This window comes from Physeter macrocephalus, chromosome 8, assembly GCF_002837175.3.
Source record: "Physeter macrocephalus isolate SW-GA chromosome 8, ASM283717v5, whole genome shotgun sequence".
Taxonomy (NCBI): Eukaryota; Metazoa; Chordata; class Mammalia; order Artiodactyla; family Physeteridae; genus Physeter; species Physeter macrocephalus.
In genome coordinates, this window is record NC_041221.1 from 48,878,268 (window position 1) to 48,897,915 (window position 19,648).

The 19,648-nt window shown below is 42.0% G+C and overlaps 1 protein-coding gene across 2 annotated transcripts in view; it reads right to left on the reverse strand.

Annotated features, from left to right (window-relative positions):
* The window catches only part of C9 (complement C9), a 66,658-nt gene extending 47,237 nt beyond the window's left edge, over window positions 1–19,421 (reverse strand). The window contains exons 1-4 of one of the 2 annotated variants that reach the window (XM_024126049.1): window positions 19,315–19,421; window positions 6,047–6,152; window positions 5,517–5,661; window positions 5,109–5,256 (exon numbers count right to left, since the gene is read on the reverse strand). In XM_024126049.1, coding sequence (XP_023981817.1) covers window positions 5,109–5,256; window positions 5,517–5,661; window positions 6,047–6,152; window positions 19,315–19,391 — 476 coding nt within the window. In that variant the 5' untranslated portion in view covers window positions 19,392–19,421. The remainder of the gene's footprint in view (window positions 1–5,108; window positions 5,257–5,516; window positions 5,662–6,046; window positions 6,153–19,314) is intronic. The other variant, XM_007107781.4, reaches the window with a different exon arrangement.
* Between the last annotated feature and the right edge of the window lie 227 nt (window positions 19,422–19,648).

Below are 19,648 nucleotides of genomic sequence, written 5' to 3' on the forward strand. Positions count from 1 at the left end.
TGTAGCGAACTTGTCTTCCATATATCTCATTAACGGAGACCCTGCACCTCTTTGTGTTTGGTGAATAAGGACATTAATCTTTGCTTATAATGGTGATGAATTCTTAAGAGTACTATGTCTACGGGTAGTGTAGTGTTTGTAATAAACAGTGGGTAATATTAAGACAGTTAATACAGTCCTGGATCTCATTAAAATTATATTTAAGGCAAGGGGTTGGATGTAATTGCCAATTTCAAACAATAGCCCAAGGATGAATATACATGTGCCAAATGAGTAGTACAGGTAAGTGATGTACAAAGTTCCCAAGAGGAAGAGGTCCCCATGGCAGGGTCATAAAAAGGGTTTTGGAAGGAGTAGGATTTGATTTGGGTTTTGAAGGATGGGGCCTGAATGGCAGGAGGAACGAGGGTACAAAATTCTGCAAGTGTAAATGTATATGGCATGTTTTTGGGTAGGAGTCTTCAGATTTTTCTGCTTGTCTAATCTATAAAAAATGTTGATAAACTATGCCTCCTTGAACAGTTTTAGTTGGACATCTAAAATGTTCCCTCTTAAGTTTAGTAGTTGCAAAGGATATAACTCCTCAGCAAGCTGTAAATATTTATGCTTTAAAATATAATTATTTTGCCTCTTTTAAAAATAAATCCAATGGAATATAAATTCTATAGTGATGATGGGTATCAAGTGACTACAATGTTTATACTTCTTTAACAGTTGGATGTTTTATGGTATTCCTTTTGATTCTTTCTTCTTTTAAAAATAGACCTTATTTCTTAGAGCAGTTTTAGATTCACGGCAAGATGAGTGGACGATAGGGAGATATCCCATATGCCCTTATCCCCCTTTTATGCTTGAATCCATATTTCTATTCCATTTCTGCTCCAGAATTTTAACCTAATGTAATGTAGTTTTATGCTTGGAAGTTTTAGCTGATCACTTTTTCACACTTTCCTGTATGAAAAAGGTATTAATTGAAAATTTTAAAACATTAAATATCCTTTGACCATAAGGTCTAAGTATTTAAAAAATTCTTCTGGATTTGAATTACCATTATTAGTAGTATATTTAGGTATATTAAAATTTAAAAATAGTCAATAAATCTAAGTAAAATTTTATTGGATCATCTCTCAATGAAATGAATGGGGCTTCCTTTTTAATTAACTGATTAGCTATTGTACCCATGGATGAATATTACTTAATGCTAGAAAAAGATAGGGCTGAGTACCAATTTTATTTCTACTTTCCATTTTTATAGAGGTAAATGATGAGAAATTTTACTCACATAAATAAGTAGATAAGAATAGAAAGAATTTTGTCGCAGCAATGTCACTCAATTCTTTGATCTTCTGAGTTTTATGCCCCCCCCCAATGACTAGTCTGTCATTAAAAGTTATTTTTATGGTCCATTACCTGACAATTGATTAGGACATCATTCAATGCTGTTGGTAAAAAGAATTGGAGACCACTTGACTTACAAGGCTTGACTTACTTTAGGAAACTATTATCATAAAACTCACCTATTTCCCCCTTGGAAAGTCATTTTGTACCCCGTGCTATACATACCCCAGCTTGAAGGTTTTTGTTTCACAGAACAGCAAATTGCCCAGTAGGCTAGATCCATCTGGAAAGTTACAGTGAAGCTGACCCACAGTCTAAAGTACAACTAAGGAAGAAATGTTTCAAAACTTCTGACTTGGTTCCACTACTACAGAGACAGCCAGTCTACTGTAGAATGAGCCAATATTTTTTTCTGCCAAGAAACATGAAAACTTCTCATGGATGGAATGTCATCGCCTGGGAAATAAAAAGCATGTGTTCTTTGGCAGCACTTAGAGATGCCTGTTTTCACACCTGCACCTAGACCCGTAGGCAGTTCCAATTTACCAGGTGAACTGAAGAGCAGGCTCCCTCCACAGAAGTGGTGTGATGCTTAGATCACACACAAAAGGAATTCCTTGTGTATAGCACATCATTTACAGCTGGTTTGGATTTATGTTTTTTTCAATGAATGCAAGATGGGTTGGGGATTTCCCAGAACACCTGTGGAGAATCTCAGATTCCTACAAGACAAGAGGCTGAAATACGTGTGATACAGGTGAATTCTCCTGGCATGAGAATTTAAATGAGAGTCCTTCAAATGAAAACAAGTATAAATGTATTACTATGAGTACTTGTGACTTTCATGTGTAAAAGAATCTGACTGTATACTACTTCTGATAAAACTTGTTGAGGTTTTCCAGACTGGACAGTTTAGAAGCATGTTGCTGTGATTAGGATGTTTACTGCTATTACTTCTATTTCGGTGTAGTCCTATAGCCCCATATAAGCATAATGAAAATGTATAGTAAATAACTATGTAATATCAATGGTATTGAAGAATACCATAACTATAACAAAACATGTTATTTTGAAACCTCTTCTTAAATCTTAATTACTGATTTATACTACTCTTCTATGCTCTTAATTCAAATACTTGGGTAATAAATAGCTACTTAAGGAGTTTCATCTTCTAAGGTTAGTTTTGCTTTGAAGTCAGGGAGTTGACCTGTGGGCTTTGTAGTGATGTAGGGGGAGTGATGTCGGTGCTGATGGGCCTGTGGGGAGAAAGAGAGGGTTAGGTGGCAGGGTAAAAAAAACGTAGTTTCTATCAGTCAGGGAAACTTGGATTTTAGTTCTGCTAGCAACTAATGTGTCAAATAGCCTTATTTATTTCACTCAGTTCTGATCTATAAGGTGACTGTAATACCACCCCTAACCAGCTCCACAGGATTTTTATGAAAAGCCAAGAGAGGGAATGTGTAAAAAGATTTTGAAAAATTCAAAGTATTATGCACATGAAAGCTGTCAGAGAACAATAGGTTATAAAGACTAAGTTAGCTATAGGTGACTGCTCATGGTAATGGGGAACTTAATCAAAACCATTGGTGGGCCGATTCTATCAGAGCCTACCTCATTTTCCACCTCTCAGCCAACCTTTCCACGCAGCTGTGTCCCCACCTTCTCACTTAGTCCTGAAGGTTCAGCCCCGTGACGTCCTTCATCACCAGCCCTGACAGTGCTAAGGCAGGTATTTAAGGAGTCCTGGCCACTCTCGTGTGTGCCTCATTATGAAACCTCCTGGCAAACGCGATAGAACAAAATTTTCTTTTCCCCGAACGAAGGAAACCTATAGATTACAAATGATTGTTTTTCAGCCAAGAGGGCTATGGTTTCTGTATCCTTTTCCTATAAAATCAGATGTAAATTTGCATAGAAGGAGACATACGTAACACAGGTAATGCCCTGCTTCAAGCCTGTTTGTTTAGATTAGAGAGAAAACCATTTCTTGGATCCCAAATAAAGCAAGTAAAGTAGTCATGGGTTTTCACCCTGGACTCACAGTCTCTCCCTGAAGAAAGCTGCAAGAAGAGTCAGGACTCCTTGGAACACGCTGTGGCTATAAGGTTTCGGACAACCCCCATTCCATTTCTGCCAACTATGAAGAGGCCCTGCTGAGTGGAGGGCTCAAGACCATCCCATCTGATTCGAGATTCCTACTTTTAGGCTCTGGGCAAAGGCACTGTGGGTTATATTTGGACTCTGCTAGGATAAGATTTTATGAAGGGATAAAGGATATATGAAATGTTTTATCTGGGGTCTGACTCTTGGTATCCTGACATTTTTTTCCTACGGTGATTAAACAAGTGGATGTTTCATCTGCCTTAGAGAGAGGAGACATCTCTGTTTTCAGCCAAACCTGATACACAGGTCCTGTCTGAGGAACTGCCCAGTTCCTCAGTGTAGGGTTCGTCTCAACCTCAGCATTCCTGACATGTTGCTGTCCTGCGCATTGTAGCATCATCCAGGGTCTCTACCCACTGGATGTCAGTAGTTTTCCCTCACCCGCCCCGGAAAGCTCCCCACTTCCATATCCCACAGTGGTGGCCACTGACAACTTCTAGACATGACCAAATGTCCCCCAAGAGGAAAATCCATTCTGGTTGAGAACCACTGCCTTAGTCCCTATCAGGCCTTGATCTTACCATCACCCCCATCTTCTTTCCTCTCCTCAGTCCCATTCCCAGGACTCCAGTCCTGAGCTTGAATTTCTTTCCAGGGACCCAGTTTCAGTCTTACCTGATGCAATTGACAGTATTTTAGAAGCATTGATTTAAATTAATTAATTAATTAACTCACATATTTATCAACCCACCGGTATTAACTGAGTGTCTATTACGAACAAGGCACTGGGGTTTATGAGGATGAAGAGACACATTGCATTACAGGCCATGAAACACCGCCATGTGCCATCGCTGTCAATGTACCACTGGCTGGGGGAACACCTGTGTCTCTGCTGGGGACAATTTGCCAACCAATCCACCCAAAGTACCTTTACTGGAAACAGATCAGAACGACTAATGGAAACTTTGCTGTGGAATGTTCTCTAACTAAATGAAATAGAACAGTACAGAACCTCAGGCCTATGTTATTTTCCAACTCTGAGAGCACAGATCTCTGCAATGGTCTCTATTCTGTATAACTCTAAGTTCTAAACTGTCTAAGACATCTCATCCGAGCTGACCCTGCTGGAATGCCTATAGTTTGTATGGGAAACAAGTGAAACTTCAGTTCTTTGATGAGAACCAGAGTCTCAACACCAAACCCACCTGGCATTAGAACAGCTTCCTCTGTCCTTTTCCTCTTGGGTAAACTCCAGAACGCTGGCACCTCCTACGAGAGAGAATTTCTACCCAGGTATATATCCAGGAGAAATTCCAACAGAAGACAGGCTTCCTGGCTCTTCAAATATTTGAATCGAATTGCCAGACCTACTACTGGCAATTCAATGTCAAATGTTAACATGTCATTTCAATATTGCTATGGACTTCCAGAGGTTGATAAACAAGGTTTCTCATCTCTTAACTGGACTCGGAAGTAATCACCTATCATCCTGATGGTCTAGTCTACTCTACAGATGCCTACTGAGGCCAGGCAGTTTGTCCGAATTATCTTGAGACACTGATTGAGCATTTACCTTCTTTGAAGCTCAAATGTAATTCAAACAGCATACAGACTCAAAGGCTACTCTTTGTACCAGCTCAAACCCTCTACCACGTGGGGGTACAGACCCGTAGCCTGCTGTCCGTGCCAGCTCCGACTCTTCCACCACTTTGTCGCGGCAGGGAGGACGAGGACCATTTTCACATTCATCCTCATCTGAAAAGTCTCCGCAGTCATTGTCACCATTACACAGAAGTCGCCTCTTTATGCATATGCCTGCAATCAAAATCAGGAAAGACAGAAAGACACCGTGTCTCTCAGGCCAAATTCTCTCTTTTTTTCTTAAGTTATCAAACGTACTTTAATGATAGAGGGGAGGGAGCACACCTATATTTTGAATTTTTTGTATAGACTATATAGATGGCCCTTTTTTCAGCCCTTTTCATGCTTGGAAGCATGAGCGTCTGGAAGCACATTTCTTTTCTTTTCGCTCATGAGGGCACATCGAAACCCACACTAGGCAACGGGAGAATTACCTGTACCGCATCGAAAGTCATCTTTACAGTCATCCTCAGGGTCTTCGCAGATCTCCGTGGGCACGCACTGACGTCTGTCTCCTACAGAGTCCACGCACTTTTGCCCGTTAAATTGTCCAAAGACTTCAATGCTCCTTGAGCGAAACTGCCCAGGAACATCTGGAAATGTTAGCGTTTCTAAGGCCAAAAAGGGATTCTGATCTAAAACTGCATCCACACCACTGCAGCCCTCCAAACCCAGCTGAGTCGAAGGTTTTAAGATGGAAGCCCGATGTCACTTGAAGGAACAACTCACATGGTGGGGTTGGCGGGCTCTTCTATAGAATATGGTTCCTCCCGATACTCGTTTAGTCACTGTGCAACACTCAGCTTTCCCAGCAAGGTTAGCCTCATCCATTTAGGTATTTCCCTTTCCTTCCGGGTTTGGAACTCAGCTGGGGGCCTCCCTGCCTCATAGTCATTTTCCTGGAGATGCTGGCAGTACAGTTTCCACTTGGGGACATCAGTGGGGAATGGCAACAAATGCTTACCATTTGTTTGAGGCAAGGGTCACATTTGGACCAACTGCCCCAGGAGCTCATCCTGCAGTCTGTGGGCAATGGCGTGCCACTGCTTTCCACGGGCTCCGAGTCATAACTAAGGCAATAAAACACATCAGCTTATAATGACCATCATGTGTGCTTCTTTCTAAAGAGTCTTCACAAACCCGTTTAACTTTATTTACTCCTTTCCCCCTTCTGAACCACAGTACTTATCCTTTTATTCCATCTCGTATTTGACACTTGATCACATGCTGTTTTGCATTTTCAACTCAACCTTTTGTTTAATTCTTGTACTGCATTGTAATTTAACCTTCGCCCTAACAACAACAATAATCATGATGGTGATGAAGAAAACTAGCAAGTCGTCCGGCTATGTGTTCTTCACTGATTAGTCTTATATTTCCAACTAGTGTACAGATTCATTGAAGCTAGAAGCCTTGTTTCGCTTTGTACCCCCCAGAGAGTCTGGCAAAGCCTCAAGTTGCTGGGTTTTCTTGCAAATTTAAGCCAGCGCACCCAGCCGTTCCTGTGGTAAGCGCCTCATAAATCAAGCTCTCCTGTCCCTACATTCTGTATGTGCTGAACTTCCCGCATCACACTCCGTGTCTGGACTTATTCCTCATCTTTCTGAATTTCAATGTACATTTTTTGGCACTTCTGACCTTCCCTCCCACCCCCAGCTGTGCTTTTCTGGCTTTGAACTGTTCTATCTCTCTTGGTTCACCATTTGGATCTCTTCTGGTTGCAGCACCACCTTGGATTACTATCTTATTCAGTGACAGAAAGAAATCCAAAAACAGAAGCCATGAAACAAGAATCTTATCAACTTCCTGCCTCACTTTCCCGAATTGGCACCTATCCTTTTTATGGTGCAGCCTCTTATTTCAGAGAGATGGTAAGACCAATCCCTCCCCTAAAGCTCTAGATCCTAGCATCTCTTTGAACTCTTGATAACCAAGATTCTCCTCGATTTAAACCTCTCCCTTACAACCAGCTCCTTTCCATTTGTAATACAATGTGTTCAAGTCTTTGACATTAAACATAAACAAAGGAATGAACAAACAGAATACTCTTCCTGAACTTTACATTTCCTTCAAGCTACCCCACCTCCCTCCCACCCTTCACAATGACACCCAGAGGAATTGCTATAAACATATTTCTGTTTCTCTCTCTTCCAAAATAAAAACAAGTCTCATCTCCTCCTTTTAGCTACCTCCAAAATTCTCTCATCTTTTTTTAGGCCAACTTTCTGGAAAAAAGTAGTTTGCACCCTGGTTTCTTGTTCCTTACCTTCCAATTACAGCTCAACCCTCCTGACCCAAGGTCATCGCTCTTGCCAAAGTCAACAATGACTTCAAGTGGCCGGCTCCGTGGTTTCCCTCAGTTCTTATCTTACCAACTGCTTCACAGCTGTCAATACGGTTGACCACTCTCGCTCTTTAAAATATTCTCGTCCCTTGGACTGAATGACATTAGACCCTTTTATTGCTTCTTTCCCCTCCATCCCGTTCTCCTACTCTCCTGTTCAGGCTCCTTCTCCTTTGACAGTCTCAGAAATGCTGTTTTTCCTCAAGCTCCTGTCCTTGGATCTCTTTTCTTTTTCTTTCTACACTTTTCCCAGGGCTTTGGTTTCCATGTATAAGTTAATGACACCCAGAGATAAGTCTGCAGTCCAGACATCTCTTCTGAATTTTAAACCCTTGGATATAACTCCCAGTGGGACATCTGCATTTAAATGTCTTCATGGCTCATGAATTTAATGTATCCCCAGACAAATCCATTCTTTTCCCTCTTCTCTCAAGGCTTCTCCTCCTGTATTTATTGTCTTGGTAAACAGTGTCTCCATTTATGCAGTCACCCTAACCAGACTAGGGTGGTACTTGTCTTATCGAAGCTCATCCCCCATATCGAATCAACCACTAAAACCTGTTCTTTACAGTCATAAATGACTCTCAAATCCTTCCATCCTTCATCTCTTCCAGACACTTCTCTGGTCTACACTAACATTTAATCTCTCCTAGATGACAGTCATTTTTTTCTAATCCTGTTTCCCTAAATCACCCAGAGTGATCTTTTAAAAATGCAAAGCTTATCATTCATTCCCCTACTGAAACTCTTCAGTAGCTTCTCTCTGTTCTGAGGATAAAGTCCAAACTTTCTAACATGATATGGTAGGCAGAGTAATGACCCCCCAAAACATCTGTGTCTTAATCCCCAGAATCTGTGAATATGTTACTTCACATGGCAAAAGAGACTCTGAGCATGTGATTAAGAGGAAATTATTCCGTATTTTACCTGGATGAGCCCATTCCAATTATGCGAGCTCTTAAAAGCAGAAAAGTGGTTCAGAGAGATGTGCAGACAGAAGTGGCAGGAGAAATTCAAAGCATGAAAAGGGACTCCATCCACTGCTGCTGGCTCTGAAGACAGAAGGAGTTTCACCAAGGAGTGCAGGCAGCCTCTAGAAGCTGGAAGAGGCAGAGAAATAGATTCTCCCCTAGAGCCTCCAGAAAGGACTGTAGCCCTGCTGGAGCCTTGATTTTAGGCCAGTGAGACCCATTTCAGATGCCTGACCTACACAACTGTAAGATAATAAATCTGTGTTGTTTAAGCCACTAATATGTGGTAATTTGTTACAGCTGCTACAGGAAACTAACACACATGGTCTAGTGTGCTCTACATGGCCCATCTTCTTCCTAATTCTTCACCTTCACTTTTCCCCCAGCCACGCTGAACTTGAAATGCCCAAGATAAGCTACATTTTCTCACAGCCTCAGGCCTTTAAACCTACTGTTTCCTATTCACCACACTGATCTCATCTTCAACATATTTTTTTTTTCCCAGAAAACCTTCCCTAACCCCTCATGTAATTTACTTTTCTATGTACATATTCTTATAACGTCTTGTTCTTCCCTATATCATAAGTGCCTTCGCAATGACATGTTTAATTTAATTTATTTATTCACTCATTTATTCACTCATCAAATATTTATTGTCTATTATTTGCTAGACTTGGAGGATACAATGGTATGCAAAACAACAAAACAAAATAAGACAGAAACCGTGATCCCCAAACTAACAGAGCTTATGTTCTAGATAAAAATATCAGTGAGTTAAGGAAATTTTCAATCTTGCTCAGCTTACATATCAAGTGTCTGGAACATAGTAGGTGCTCAGTAGATGCTTTATGAATGAATAAATGAAAAACTAAGTGCATGAAGAGGAAGAAAGTTCTTGACCGTGTGGTCTAGGACAGACCTAGGTCTGTATTTCTCTAGGTTATCATCTCCTGGTGGACCACTCATATCATATTTTTGCAAGACTTGCTTGTCATTAGGCAACCCTAATGACTGGAGATACCATTTCTGTAAGCCTGACCCTTGCTTACATCATTCAGAAAATCAGGAGGCTTGATGAGCCTTCAGTCTTCTAAAAGTGCAGGTTAAAAACGTATTAGACAAGCTGCCAAAACTCCTTGAAGAAACTGATTTCATGGAGGTTTGAGTATTAGTATCTATCTGAAACCACATGGCTGAGAAATTTGCTGCTAGAACTTTTCCATCAGACTAAATCCTCATCTGGAACTGACCGGCCTCATCAGGAGGAAATGGCAGATGCACTTTTATGACCTATAGCTGGAGGTCTCACTACTGATTGCATATCATAATCCTTAGAGAGTAAAAATAGGAACTGTTAAATTGTGATTCCCCATTCCACACTAATTAAATCAAGTTTTCTGAGGATGGGCTTCAGGCATCAATGTTTTTAAAAAGTATGCCAGGTGTTTCTCGTGTTCACACAATGTTGAGGAAAACTTCTTGGCACCATCTGGTGGGTATCCCTGAAATCTGAAGGGGTGGAATTCAAGTATGGGTGTAGCCATTTCATCACATAACTCAAGCTTGAGGTCGCCACTGACCTGAGTCACTGAGCTGCTTTATCATTGGTTTTAGGAATTACTCTAGGCTTTGCCTATTAGTGTCCCTATGGATCTTTGCAATCTGTGGAACTAGTTTTTCCAGTATTAGGCCTGCTGCCGTCAACTGGATTATCTGTTCATGTCTATCCTTTTTGTATTTATCACTTACTTAGAAGATCATGTTAGCATTTTGTTTCAGCATCTCCCCCAAAGAGATTGGTTCTAGAAACTACACCCTAAATAGACCTGTGGTATGACACCTTAATCTTTCTCACCTGCCATTGAGACCACCTTCAATGAATAACTAGTTCAGAGAGTACAGTACAGACTGGGGGATCATGTATGGAAGGTAAAACGCACTGCAAATACTGCAGAGTGAGTTACACTCCTTTGGTGGGCAAGCCTAGAGCCCAGTCAGTGAAGGGGGCCGATCAGAAAGGCTGTTCATCTGTCTCACACATCAGTGACCAGGACCCTGCTCCAATGATACTGGCATTGCCTGTAGATGCTTCTCTAACATCCGTCACATTAATAATAGCCCCATATTAACAATGTGCACACTAATTCCCTTCCTTCTAACTTCAGGACTCCTTTTTTTTTTTTTTTTTACATATTTGACTCACACCTTGCACTTAGAATAGAACACCAGAACTTCGCCTTTGATCATTTATTGCCCTCCTAGTTTGTGATTTAGATTCATTTCCTGAATGATCCAACCTGGTCCTGTGGGAACGTCTGCACAGATCCCACCTTTTGCCCTCAGAGCGGGACTTACACCCCGCTAGATATCAGGCTCAGTGTATTTTTTCATTTGCTAGGACTGCCGTAACAAGGTATCACAGGCTTAAACAACAGAATTTTATTTTCACACAATTCTGAAGGCTAGAAGTCTGTGATCAAGGTGTCAGTGGGGTTGGTCCCTTCTGAGGCCTCTCTTCTTGACTTGCAGATGACAATCTTCTTCCCGCGTCTTCATTTGGTCTTTCCTCAGTACATATCTGTGTTCAAAGTTACTCTTCTTTCAAAGACACCAGTTGTATTGGATTAGGGCCTGCCCTAATGACCCCCAATACAGTCACATTCTGAAGTCTGGGGTTTGGAATTTCAACATTTAACTTTTGGAGGGACACAATTCAGCCCATAACACTCAAAAAGTTTTTCGATTAAGCAATACCTATGTTTTCTACTAGTTTTCCTAGACAATTTCCAAAGCTCATTTTCTCATTAAACCTTTATTCTACCACTGAGGGTAAATTTTGTAGGTGTTGTACTTTATAGGTGGGAAATGAAAAACAGAGAATTATGCTAATTATTCAAAGTTGGACAGTTAGTAGCAAAACTGGATTTAGAATCTATGTCTCTCCACTCCTAGTTCACTGCAATTTTGCTCTCTCTCCTGTGCTGCCTTTCCCCCCTTAACCAACTCAAATCCTCTGAAATAATCTAAAGGGTCATGGCTTCTTCAATAATTGCTGGATGTAATAGTCTGATGATTTGTAAACATTTGGAGATGCATTAAATTAATAAGAATATATTTAAAATATAGCAGAATATATTTTTAAAGAACGTATTTATATTTTTATTTAAGAATACATTTTTAAAATATAGCAGCTCCAGGTAAAGCACAGCAACTGGACAATCTGGCTCTTGCCTGGATATATATTTGTGGTGCTTTACAAACGTGTTCACAGATTCTTTGAAATTAGGCTCATCAAAGTGTTGTCAAATTAGGCAAAAATAAATTGAAAATTGTGGGAACACCTGGATGTTTTGCCTTCACTGCACCAGGTACCTGGATATTTAGAGGCAAAATAAAGGCAGGACTTGAGGGAATTATTAAGAGGAAATAATAGATTATGCAAGGGGAATATGTTATTGAAATGAATGCATTCCCTAAATATTAAGGAAGAGGATGAGTGATCTTGGATAGCTCCTTCCGAGCCCAGTACCCCCTCCCCAGCCCCTTTGACTCACTAGACAGACAATCTTTTGTAGCTCAAAGACTGTGTGTGTACAACGCTTACCACCTGCATCTCACCCTGCTGAGCTATTAGGCTGAGCGGAGAAGTATTTGTAAAGCACTTTCTGGATTCGTAGATGAAATGTGTTTATCAAGTAAAGCCTATTTCCAAGTGTTTCAGTCTCAGCTTGAAAGTCATTTCTTCGATCAAAGTGAAGTACATCAACATGGCAGGACGTCTAACTCTGGGCCAGAAATGCATTGAATGAAGAGCCATTGATGTACACCTGGTCCCATCTCCCTGCCATGAAGAGAGGTTTCCAACTTTAGAAAAAGAAAACCTCAGGAGCAGTTCACACCCCAGGACGCTTTGTGGTGGGCCCAGGCAGGAAAACACCTGCTGTAGGAAGAAATCTTTTTGTCAATAAATGAGACAATGTGGCTCCTTTGAGTGGAGAAATATAAGCTAATTAGGACCGCATCCTTAACCCATGGATCTGCCAGTTTGTTTAGGTCCTGCAATTCATCAAGGTGAAGAGATAATATAACAGCAGTGGCCAACACTCTAAAATTTCAGCACTTTTCTGGTTTCCCAAGTCTTAGTCAAGGGCTTCTCTCATGTGCTTCCAATGAGCCAACATTCAGTAACATTTATGGAGGGTCTGCTCTATGTCACGAATTGTTCTGGTAACTGGGGCCACAAGACGACATCCTGACCATCATGGAGCCTGTGTTCCAGTGGGTCAGATACAATAAAAGAGTATACTAGAAAATGCAACATGCAATATCAGTTAAGACATGTGAGCTGTGAAGGGAAATAAACCAGGGTAAGAGGACAAAAAGTACCATAGCGCTGCGCTGGAGCCCCACAGGGCTGGGGGTTTCTTATAGAGCATGGTGAGAGGACCCTCTCAGGGTAGGTGCGGTGCTTTACAAACGTGTTCACAAATTCTTTGAAATTAGGCTCATCCAAGATGGGGTCTATGCGTCCCCCTTTTGAAGCTGGTAGGGTCTTTGTTAATGCTTTTGAGGAGTAGAATGCAGTGGAAGAGAGCCTGCATGCCTTTTAAGGCTAGGTTAGAGAAGCCCATGCTGGTTTATCTAAAGACACTTGCTCTGGGAGCCTTTCACCACTACATATGAAGCTAGCTACCCTGAGTTCACCATGTGGAGAGCACACACACACACACACACACACACATACACACACACACACACACACACACGAGAGATTCCTGGGGAGACTCAATTGCTCTAGTCCTCCAGCTGTTCGGGTCTTCCCAGCCCAGGTGACAGACATGAGTGAAGAAGTTGTCATGATGACCTCAGCCACAGCCACCATCTGCCTGCATCCATGTGAGAGACCCATGACAGCCGCCCAACTGAGCCCAGCCAACCCCCCGCTTCAAGAACCAAAGAAATAATTGGTCTTATTTTAAGCTACTGTTTTGTAATGATTTGTTACACAGTAAAAAATGACCAGAACAGGGAGGTGCTGTTTGATTAGGTACCTGAATGAAATCAGAGAGAATCTATGCGAGGGTCTGGGAGAAGAGTGTTGTAAGCTAGGGGAAAGTAAGTGCAAAGGCCCTGAGGTGGCATGTTGGAGGCACAGCAAACAGCAGAGTGACCACAAAGGAGAGTGAGGTGCATCTGGAGGAACAGGCAGGAGCAGCTCATGCCTTGTGGGCTGTGGTGAGGAAGTTGGATTCGATTCGGAGCTTGATGGGAATCCTTAGAGGAATATGAGGGCAACATTAACACTCAGATTTACATTTTCCAAAGCTTTCTCTGGTTTTTGGGTGGAGAATTGACTATTGGGGAGTGGACAAGAGTGGATGCAGGGCAGAAAGGATAGTGATTTGGGCTAAAATGGTCACAGTGGAGACAGGGAGAAGTGGGTAGATTTGGGACATATTTTCGAGGTAAGGCCGACAGGACCTGCGGTTACACTGCATGTGGCAATGACACGACTAGAGGAGTCAGGTATGGTTCCCAGGTTTTTACGTGAGTAACTTGATGAGTAGTAGTGCAGGTTGGATGAGGATGGGCAGAGAAATCAATAGGTATGTTCTGGACATGTTAAGTTTGGGATGCTTGTTACATTTTCAAGAAGAGATGTTGACTGAGTAATTGGACACTGGGCTCAGGAAAGAGATCAGCATCATAGATACAAGTTGGAGAGATGTCAGAATACAAGCGATATTTCACACCAGGAGGCTGGAAGTGAGTGGGTGTGTTGAGTAAGTCTGAGGACTGAGCCAACATTTAAAGGAAATATTACAACATGTCTGCAAGCTGATGGGAATGATTTGGTACAAAGGGAGATACTGATAATGCGGGAGAGGGGGCAGAATTAAAAGAGCAAAGTCCTTGATGAGGCTGGAGCAGATGAAGCCAGTGCACAAGTGAGTGGTTAGGCTCAGGGGAGCGTGTTGCCCTTAGCATCACAGGCCTCACTCAGAGAAGTTGGTTGAATTGCAATTGCCATTTACTTGTTGATATTCTTCACTAGTCTGTAAGCTCACTGAGGGCAGAGACCCTTGGTAATAACATGCTCTGTATTACACTACAGCTCCCGAAGCAATGTCCAGCCCACGTTGCAAACAATAAATATTTCCTGTTTTAAATGGGTGAATAATAAAAGACCATGCTTGGCCAATAATAATTCATAAACAAATACCTGTTAACTTATATTAAATATGGATATTAAAAACACAGATGGATACAACCAAAGAAGGAGAAAAAAACCTGACATTTTGGATATTTTCAATTCTGTTTTTTTTTTTTTTTTTTTTTTTTGGCCACACAGTGTGGCTTGTGGGATCTTCGTTTCCCAGCCAGGGATCAAACCCCATGCCCTCCGCAGTGAAAGCATGGAGTCCTAACCACTGCACTGCCAGGGAATTCCCTGGACATTTTCAATTGCATAGTTATTCCCAACTTTAATGAGTGTTTGGGTATTTTTCCTGATGGTTAAGTTTGATTAAAATAAATTGAACGATAATTTCTAGCATTTCTGAGTGCTTAGTTTATGTCAGGATCTCTTCTAAACTTTTATATTCATTATCTCATTTAACTTTTTACATCAGCGCTATGAGATATCTTCTACCAGTATTATCATTCTTGAAAGATGAGAAACTAAGCCACAGAAGTGGTGAGTAATTTTTCTCGGGTTACACAGCGGCTACTTGGTGGCAGAGCTGGGGTTCAAACCCAGGCAGTTTCTCTCCAGAGGTGACCTACTCAGCTACTCTCTGGATTTCTAACTCCCAGTCTAGAATTCCTTAACTATTAGAAAGATGAAGAATAAAATAAATGTGACAACTATAAACACCCACATATGCAGCCAAAAGATGATTGACAAACTGGGAAAGACACTTGTAATTCATACCAGAGAAAAAGGACTAATATACTAAGTCATCATAGAAATCTCTAAGTGAAAGACAAGAGACTCAATAGGAAAATGAGCAAAGAATATAGATAGTTCACAGCCCCCCAAAATACATATAGCCTTTAAACATATGACAAGATGTGTAACCTGATTAAGAGAAAGGTAAATTGAAACTCTTCAAAGATACCATTTTTCACCTATGAGGTTGGCAAATATCAAGCTGTTGGCCTAGAGCTCCCATTGGCAAAGCTTTGGAGAAACAAGCACTTTTACACTCTGCTGGTTAAAGTGTAAAATAAAACCCACCCACGGGACTGTGGGGCAATTTCAGCAAAAGCTTGAAGCCGATACCTTTTGATCCAGTACTTCTCGGAATTAATCCTCAGGTACAATTATCCATTTGCAAAATGATATGTGAATAAGGATATTCATTGCAACATGGCTTATAATACAAAACTGGAAACAACTCAAATGTTCGTTAATAAAAGAGGTTATCGGAACTGTATATCCAGACAATGGAAAATTAATCATTTGTGAGGAGAAGGAGGAAGTTCCTTTTCTACTGATACAGAAAGGTCTCAAGGGTATATTGCAAAGTAAAAAGAAGAAAAGCAAAGTACAAGATAGCATATATGATATGATACCTTTTATGAAAGAAAGGGGAAGAGTAAGATTATAGTTAGCTCCATGCTTTAATCCACATAAAGACATGCTGGAAAGACACAGGAAATTAATCAAGGTGATTCCCTGTGGGGAAAGGGTGAGGTGGGAGACGGGGAGTGATCTAAGTACTTTACATATAACACAAATCTCATGAAAAGCTAGGAGCAGGGAAATCAAGACTTCTCAATGTATACTTGTTATATTTTGTGACCCTTGAACCAGGTAAATATTTTGTTATTTACAAATGAAAAGGAAGAAACTAACAATAGCTATACTCACAGCCAGCTTGCCTGTCACTGTGCTAAGCACATTGCATTTATTATCTCGGGGATTTCACAGCAGGTCACATTTTTATTCCTATTGTGCAGGTGCTAGGAACAGGTTTAGAGAAGTTAAGGAATTTGCTTAGGGTCACACAGCTAGTAAATTGTGGACCTCAAACTCAAACCCAACTGCCTGGCTCTGGAACCTATATTATGAGCTGTTATTCTACTTGTACAGGGTTTGTTTTTGTTTTTTCACATTTCTACTCTACCTTGAGAGACATAAGAGATGATGTCCCCTCATGACCTAGTCTCATGGGCATGCTTGTGTTTGCAAACAAGTGATTGTTGGAAATCCCCAATTGTTCAGCAGTTGCAATAGCTCACTGTAGCAATGGCTTAAGAAACAATGTCGGGCTTCCCTGGTGGCGCAGTGGTTGAGAGTCCGCCTGCGGATGCAGGGCATACGGGTTCGTGCCCCGGTCCGGGAAGATCCCACATGCCGCGGAGCGGCTGGGCCCGTGAGCCATGGCCGCTGAGCCTGCGCGTCTGGAGCCTGTGCTCCTGTGCCCCGCAGCAGGAGAGGCCACAACAGTGAGAGGCCCATGTACCGCAAAAAAAAAAAAAAGAAAAAAAAAAAAAGAAACAATGTCTGCGGCCATGTGCTCTCTCCCCTGAAGGCTAGCTGTAATTCCATCCCCTCCTCTCCTAAACCAGAAAGCATATCAAAGTGAAAGGAATAGCAAGGTTATTATTTTAAGGAATACTTCACATTTATTGAATTCTTACAGCGTGCCAGGCACAGATGTTGTAAGTATATAACATGTATAAAGATTTAATGTTCACATCGAACCTTATTAGGTAGGGACTATCGTTGTCACTGTTATGGGCTGAATTGTGTTCTCTCAAAAAGATATGCTGAAGTTCTATACCCTGTCCCTCAGTATGTGACTTTATTTGGAAAGAGGGTCTTTACAGAGGTCATCAAGTGAAAATGAGCTCATTACGATGGACCCTAATCCAGTATGACTGGTGTCCTTCTGAAAAAGGGAAATCTGGAGCCTGACAGACATGCACAGACAGGAGAGGATGTGAGGATGGCCATGCGATAACAGAGGCAGAGATCAGAATGATGTAGCTGCAAGCCTAGGAATGTGAAAGATTGCTGGCCACCACCAGAAACTAGGAAGGATCCCCCCCAGAATTTCAGAGCGAGCATGGCCCTGCTGACACCTTGATTTCAGACTTGTAGCCTCCAGAACTGTGGGACAATAAATGTCCGTTCTTTGAAGACACCCAGTTTGTGGTACTAGGAAATGAATACAATCACCATCTTACAGATGAAGGAACCAAGGTACAGAGATGTTGAGTAACAGTTCGTAGAGGTTGCCCAGATTTATACGGTTGGTAAGTAAGTATTGGCACCTCAACCTGAGCTTGGGAAGGCTGGTTCCAGAGGAATGCTTCATTCTGATCAAATCTGTATCTTAAAATCATTTCCAAACCTCAGTTCTTTGGCTGAACTGTGTGTCTCGCTTCATGGCTGGTCTGAACACTGCTTGACCTCAACCCTGTATCAAAGGGCAGAGCACAGAGTGGAGCGGGACAGCCCTACCAAACTCCCGAGGGCATGGCGGCGAGAGTGATTGCAACCAAATCCCAGCCAGAGGTGCAGATGCTCAGAGCTGGGGGGCAGCCAAGGGGGCTTTCTGGTCCTCCCTGAAACAGATGAGCTTGGCCAGGACCCAGGGGGTCCAAACTTCAAAGCAGCGGAAGCCTTCCTCATGGCCTCTCATTTTTTGATCAGCAGGAGTCACAATCCAGGAATGTGGGTTGTTTAAATTACTTTTTAACTTAAGAAAGGGTCAGGGTAAGTACAAGAGGGCTAAAGGGACTTTCAGTAACTGCCTTCCCAAATCCCCTTTGTACCCGATGCCCAGTAAATGCAAATATTTTCTGAACAGAACAATGCTTCTTAAATAATGTGGGAAGAGGAAGCACTTCACCCAAGCCCTGGCTGGTCCGTAGAGCGTCTCTGTGTGCCCCCTCCTAGAAGATGCAACCCTGTGAGCACACCACGTGCCTGCTGGGGTCCAGGCGGAATGGCAGCCTCCACTGCAGCCGGGAGGCTGGCAAAAATGTGCTTGAGACGGGCATTAGCGTCCAAAACAGAATTTGGTGAAACCGAGAGTCAAATGACCGAAGGGAAATTGGATACAGGCCACAGTCACATCAGGCCGAGGGACAGTGTTTGGGTAGATAATTTCCCCCAGCTCTATTGTCAAAGGCCAGAATATTTTAATACCATCACCGGATGAGATCATGCTGTACCAGATGACACAGGACTGTGTGTTCTCCAGCCACTCTGGGTACAGTGTAGACAGTCAGTGAGCACATCTTGTCTGGTTGGTTTATTTCCTGTGTGGGCTTGGTGTGGGCTTCATGTTCCCAATTAGGATCAGAGCATAAGAAGAGAAAGTGTCTTTCCTGGAAGCCTGGCCGACAGGTCTGCACCATGGTGATTCTCCTCGAATGGAAGAAAATACCACCCTAAACCTAAGGACAAAATGTGTGCCTCTGGATACAACTTGGGATGTCACGGAGGAGAAGCAAATTGCTTAACCTTTGCCTGATGTGGGGCAAAAGGAGGATGTAGCCAATAGTTAAGAGTGTTAGACACTGAGGCAGAGTGAGGGAAAGATTTATTGCCTTAAATTTAAACTTCTCAGACCTTAGATACTGATATACCCAGGTTTATTATACTCTAGTAAAAACCAACTTTGTTTCCTAAGTCCAGTATTTGAAGACTATCTCAGCCTTCACACTTGAATACCTCGTTTAAAAGAAATCCCTGGAAACAGCAGCAGGTATCCTCAGAAGACTCTGAAAGACACACTCAGGCTTTTTCTCACCCTTTTTCAAAGTTTAGATTCTGGGGCTCTATGTCTCAATGTGTGTGAAAATGTTTTACCTGCTTTGCTGCTCTGCTACTAAAGCAAACTCTGAAATAGCGAAGCCTACAGGGAAATTCCAGAGACAAAGGGAAAAGCGACTCACCTGCGAGTGGGCCCCGCTCTCAGGAGACTTATTTCTAAAATGCATATTGCAAAGGCGAACCTCCGGCTGGCAGACATCTGCTCTAGCTAGGCAGCTCCAAGTGGAATGGCCAGATGGTTCCTGGAAGACATTTATTTGCAAAGGGCTGGGGAACAATTATTGTTTGTTTTTGCTTAGGATTTTTGTCAGATTGGGCTTCCTGGGTGCCAAAGTCCAATCAGAGGAGGGTTATTTCATAATTTGGGCTTACTGTTTTGGCCAAGAATATACTTATCAATTGTATATTCAGGCAAGGGGCACGTGAATGCTAAACAGCTGAGATTAGCAGCAGTAC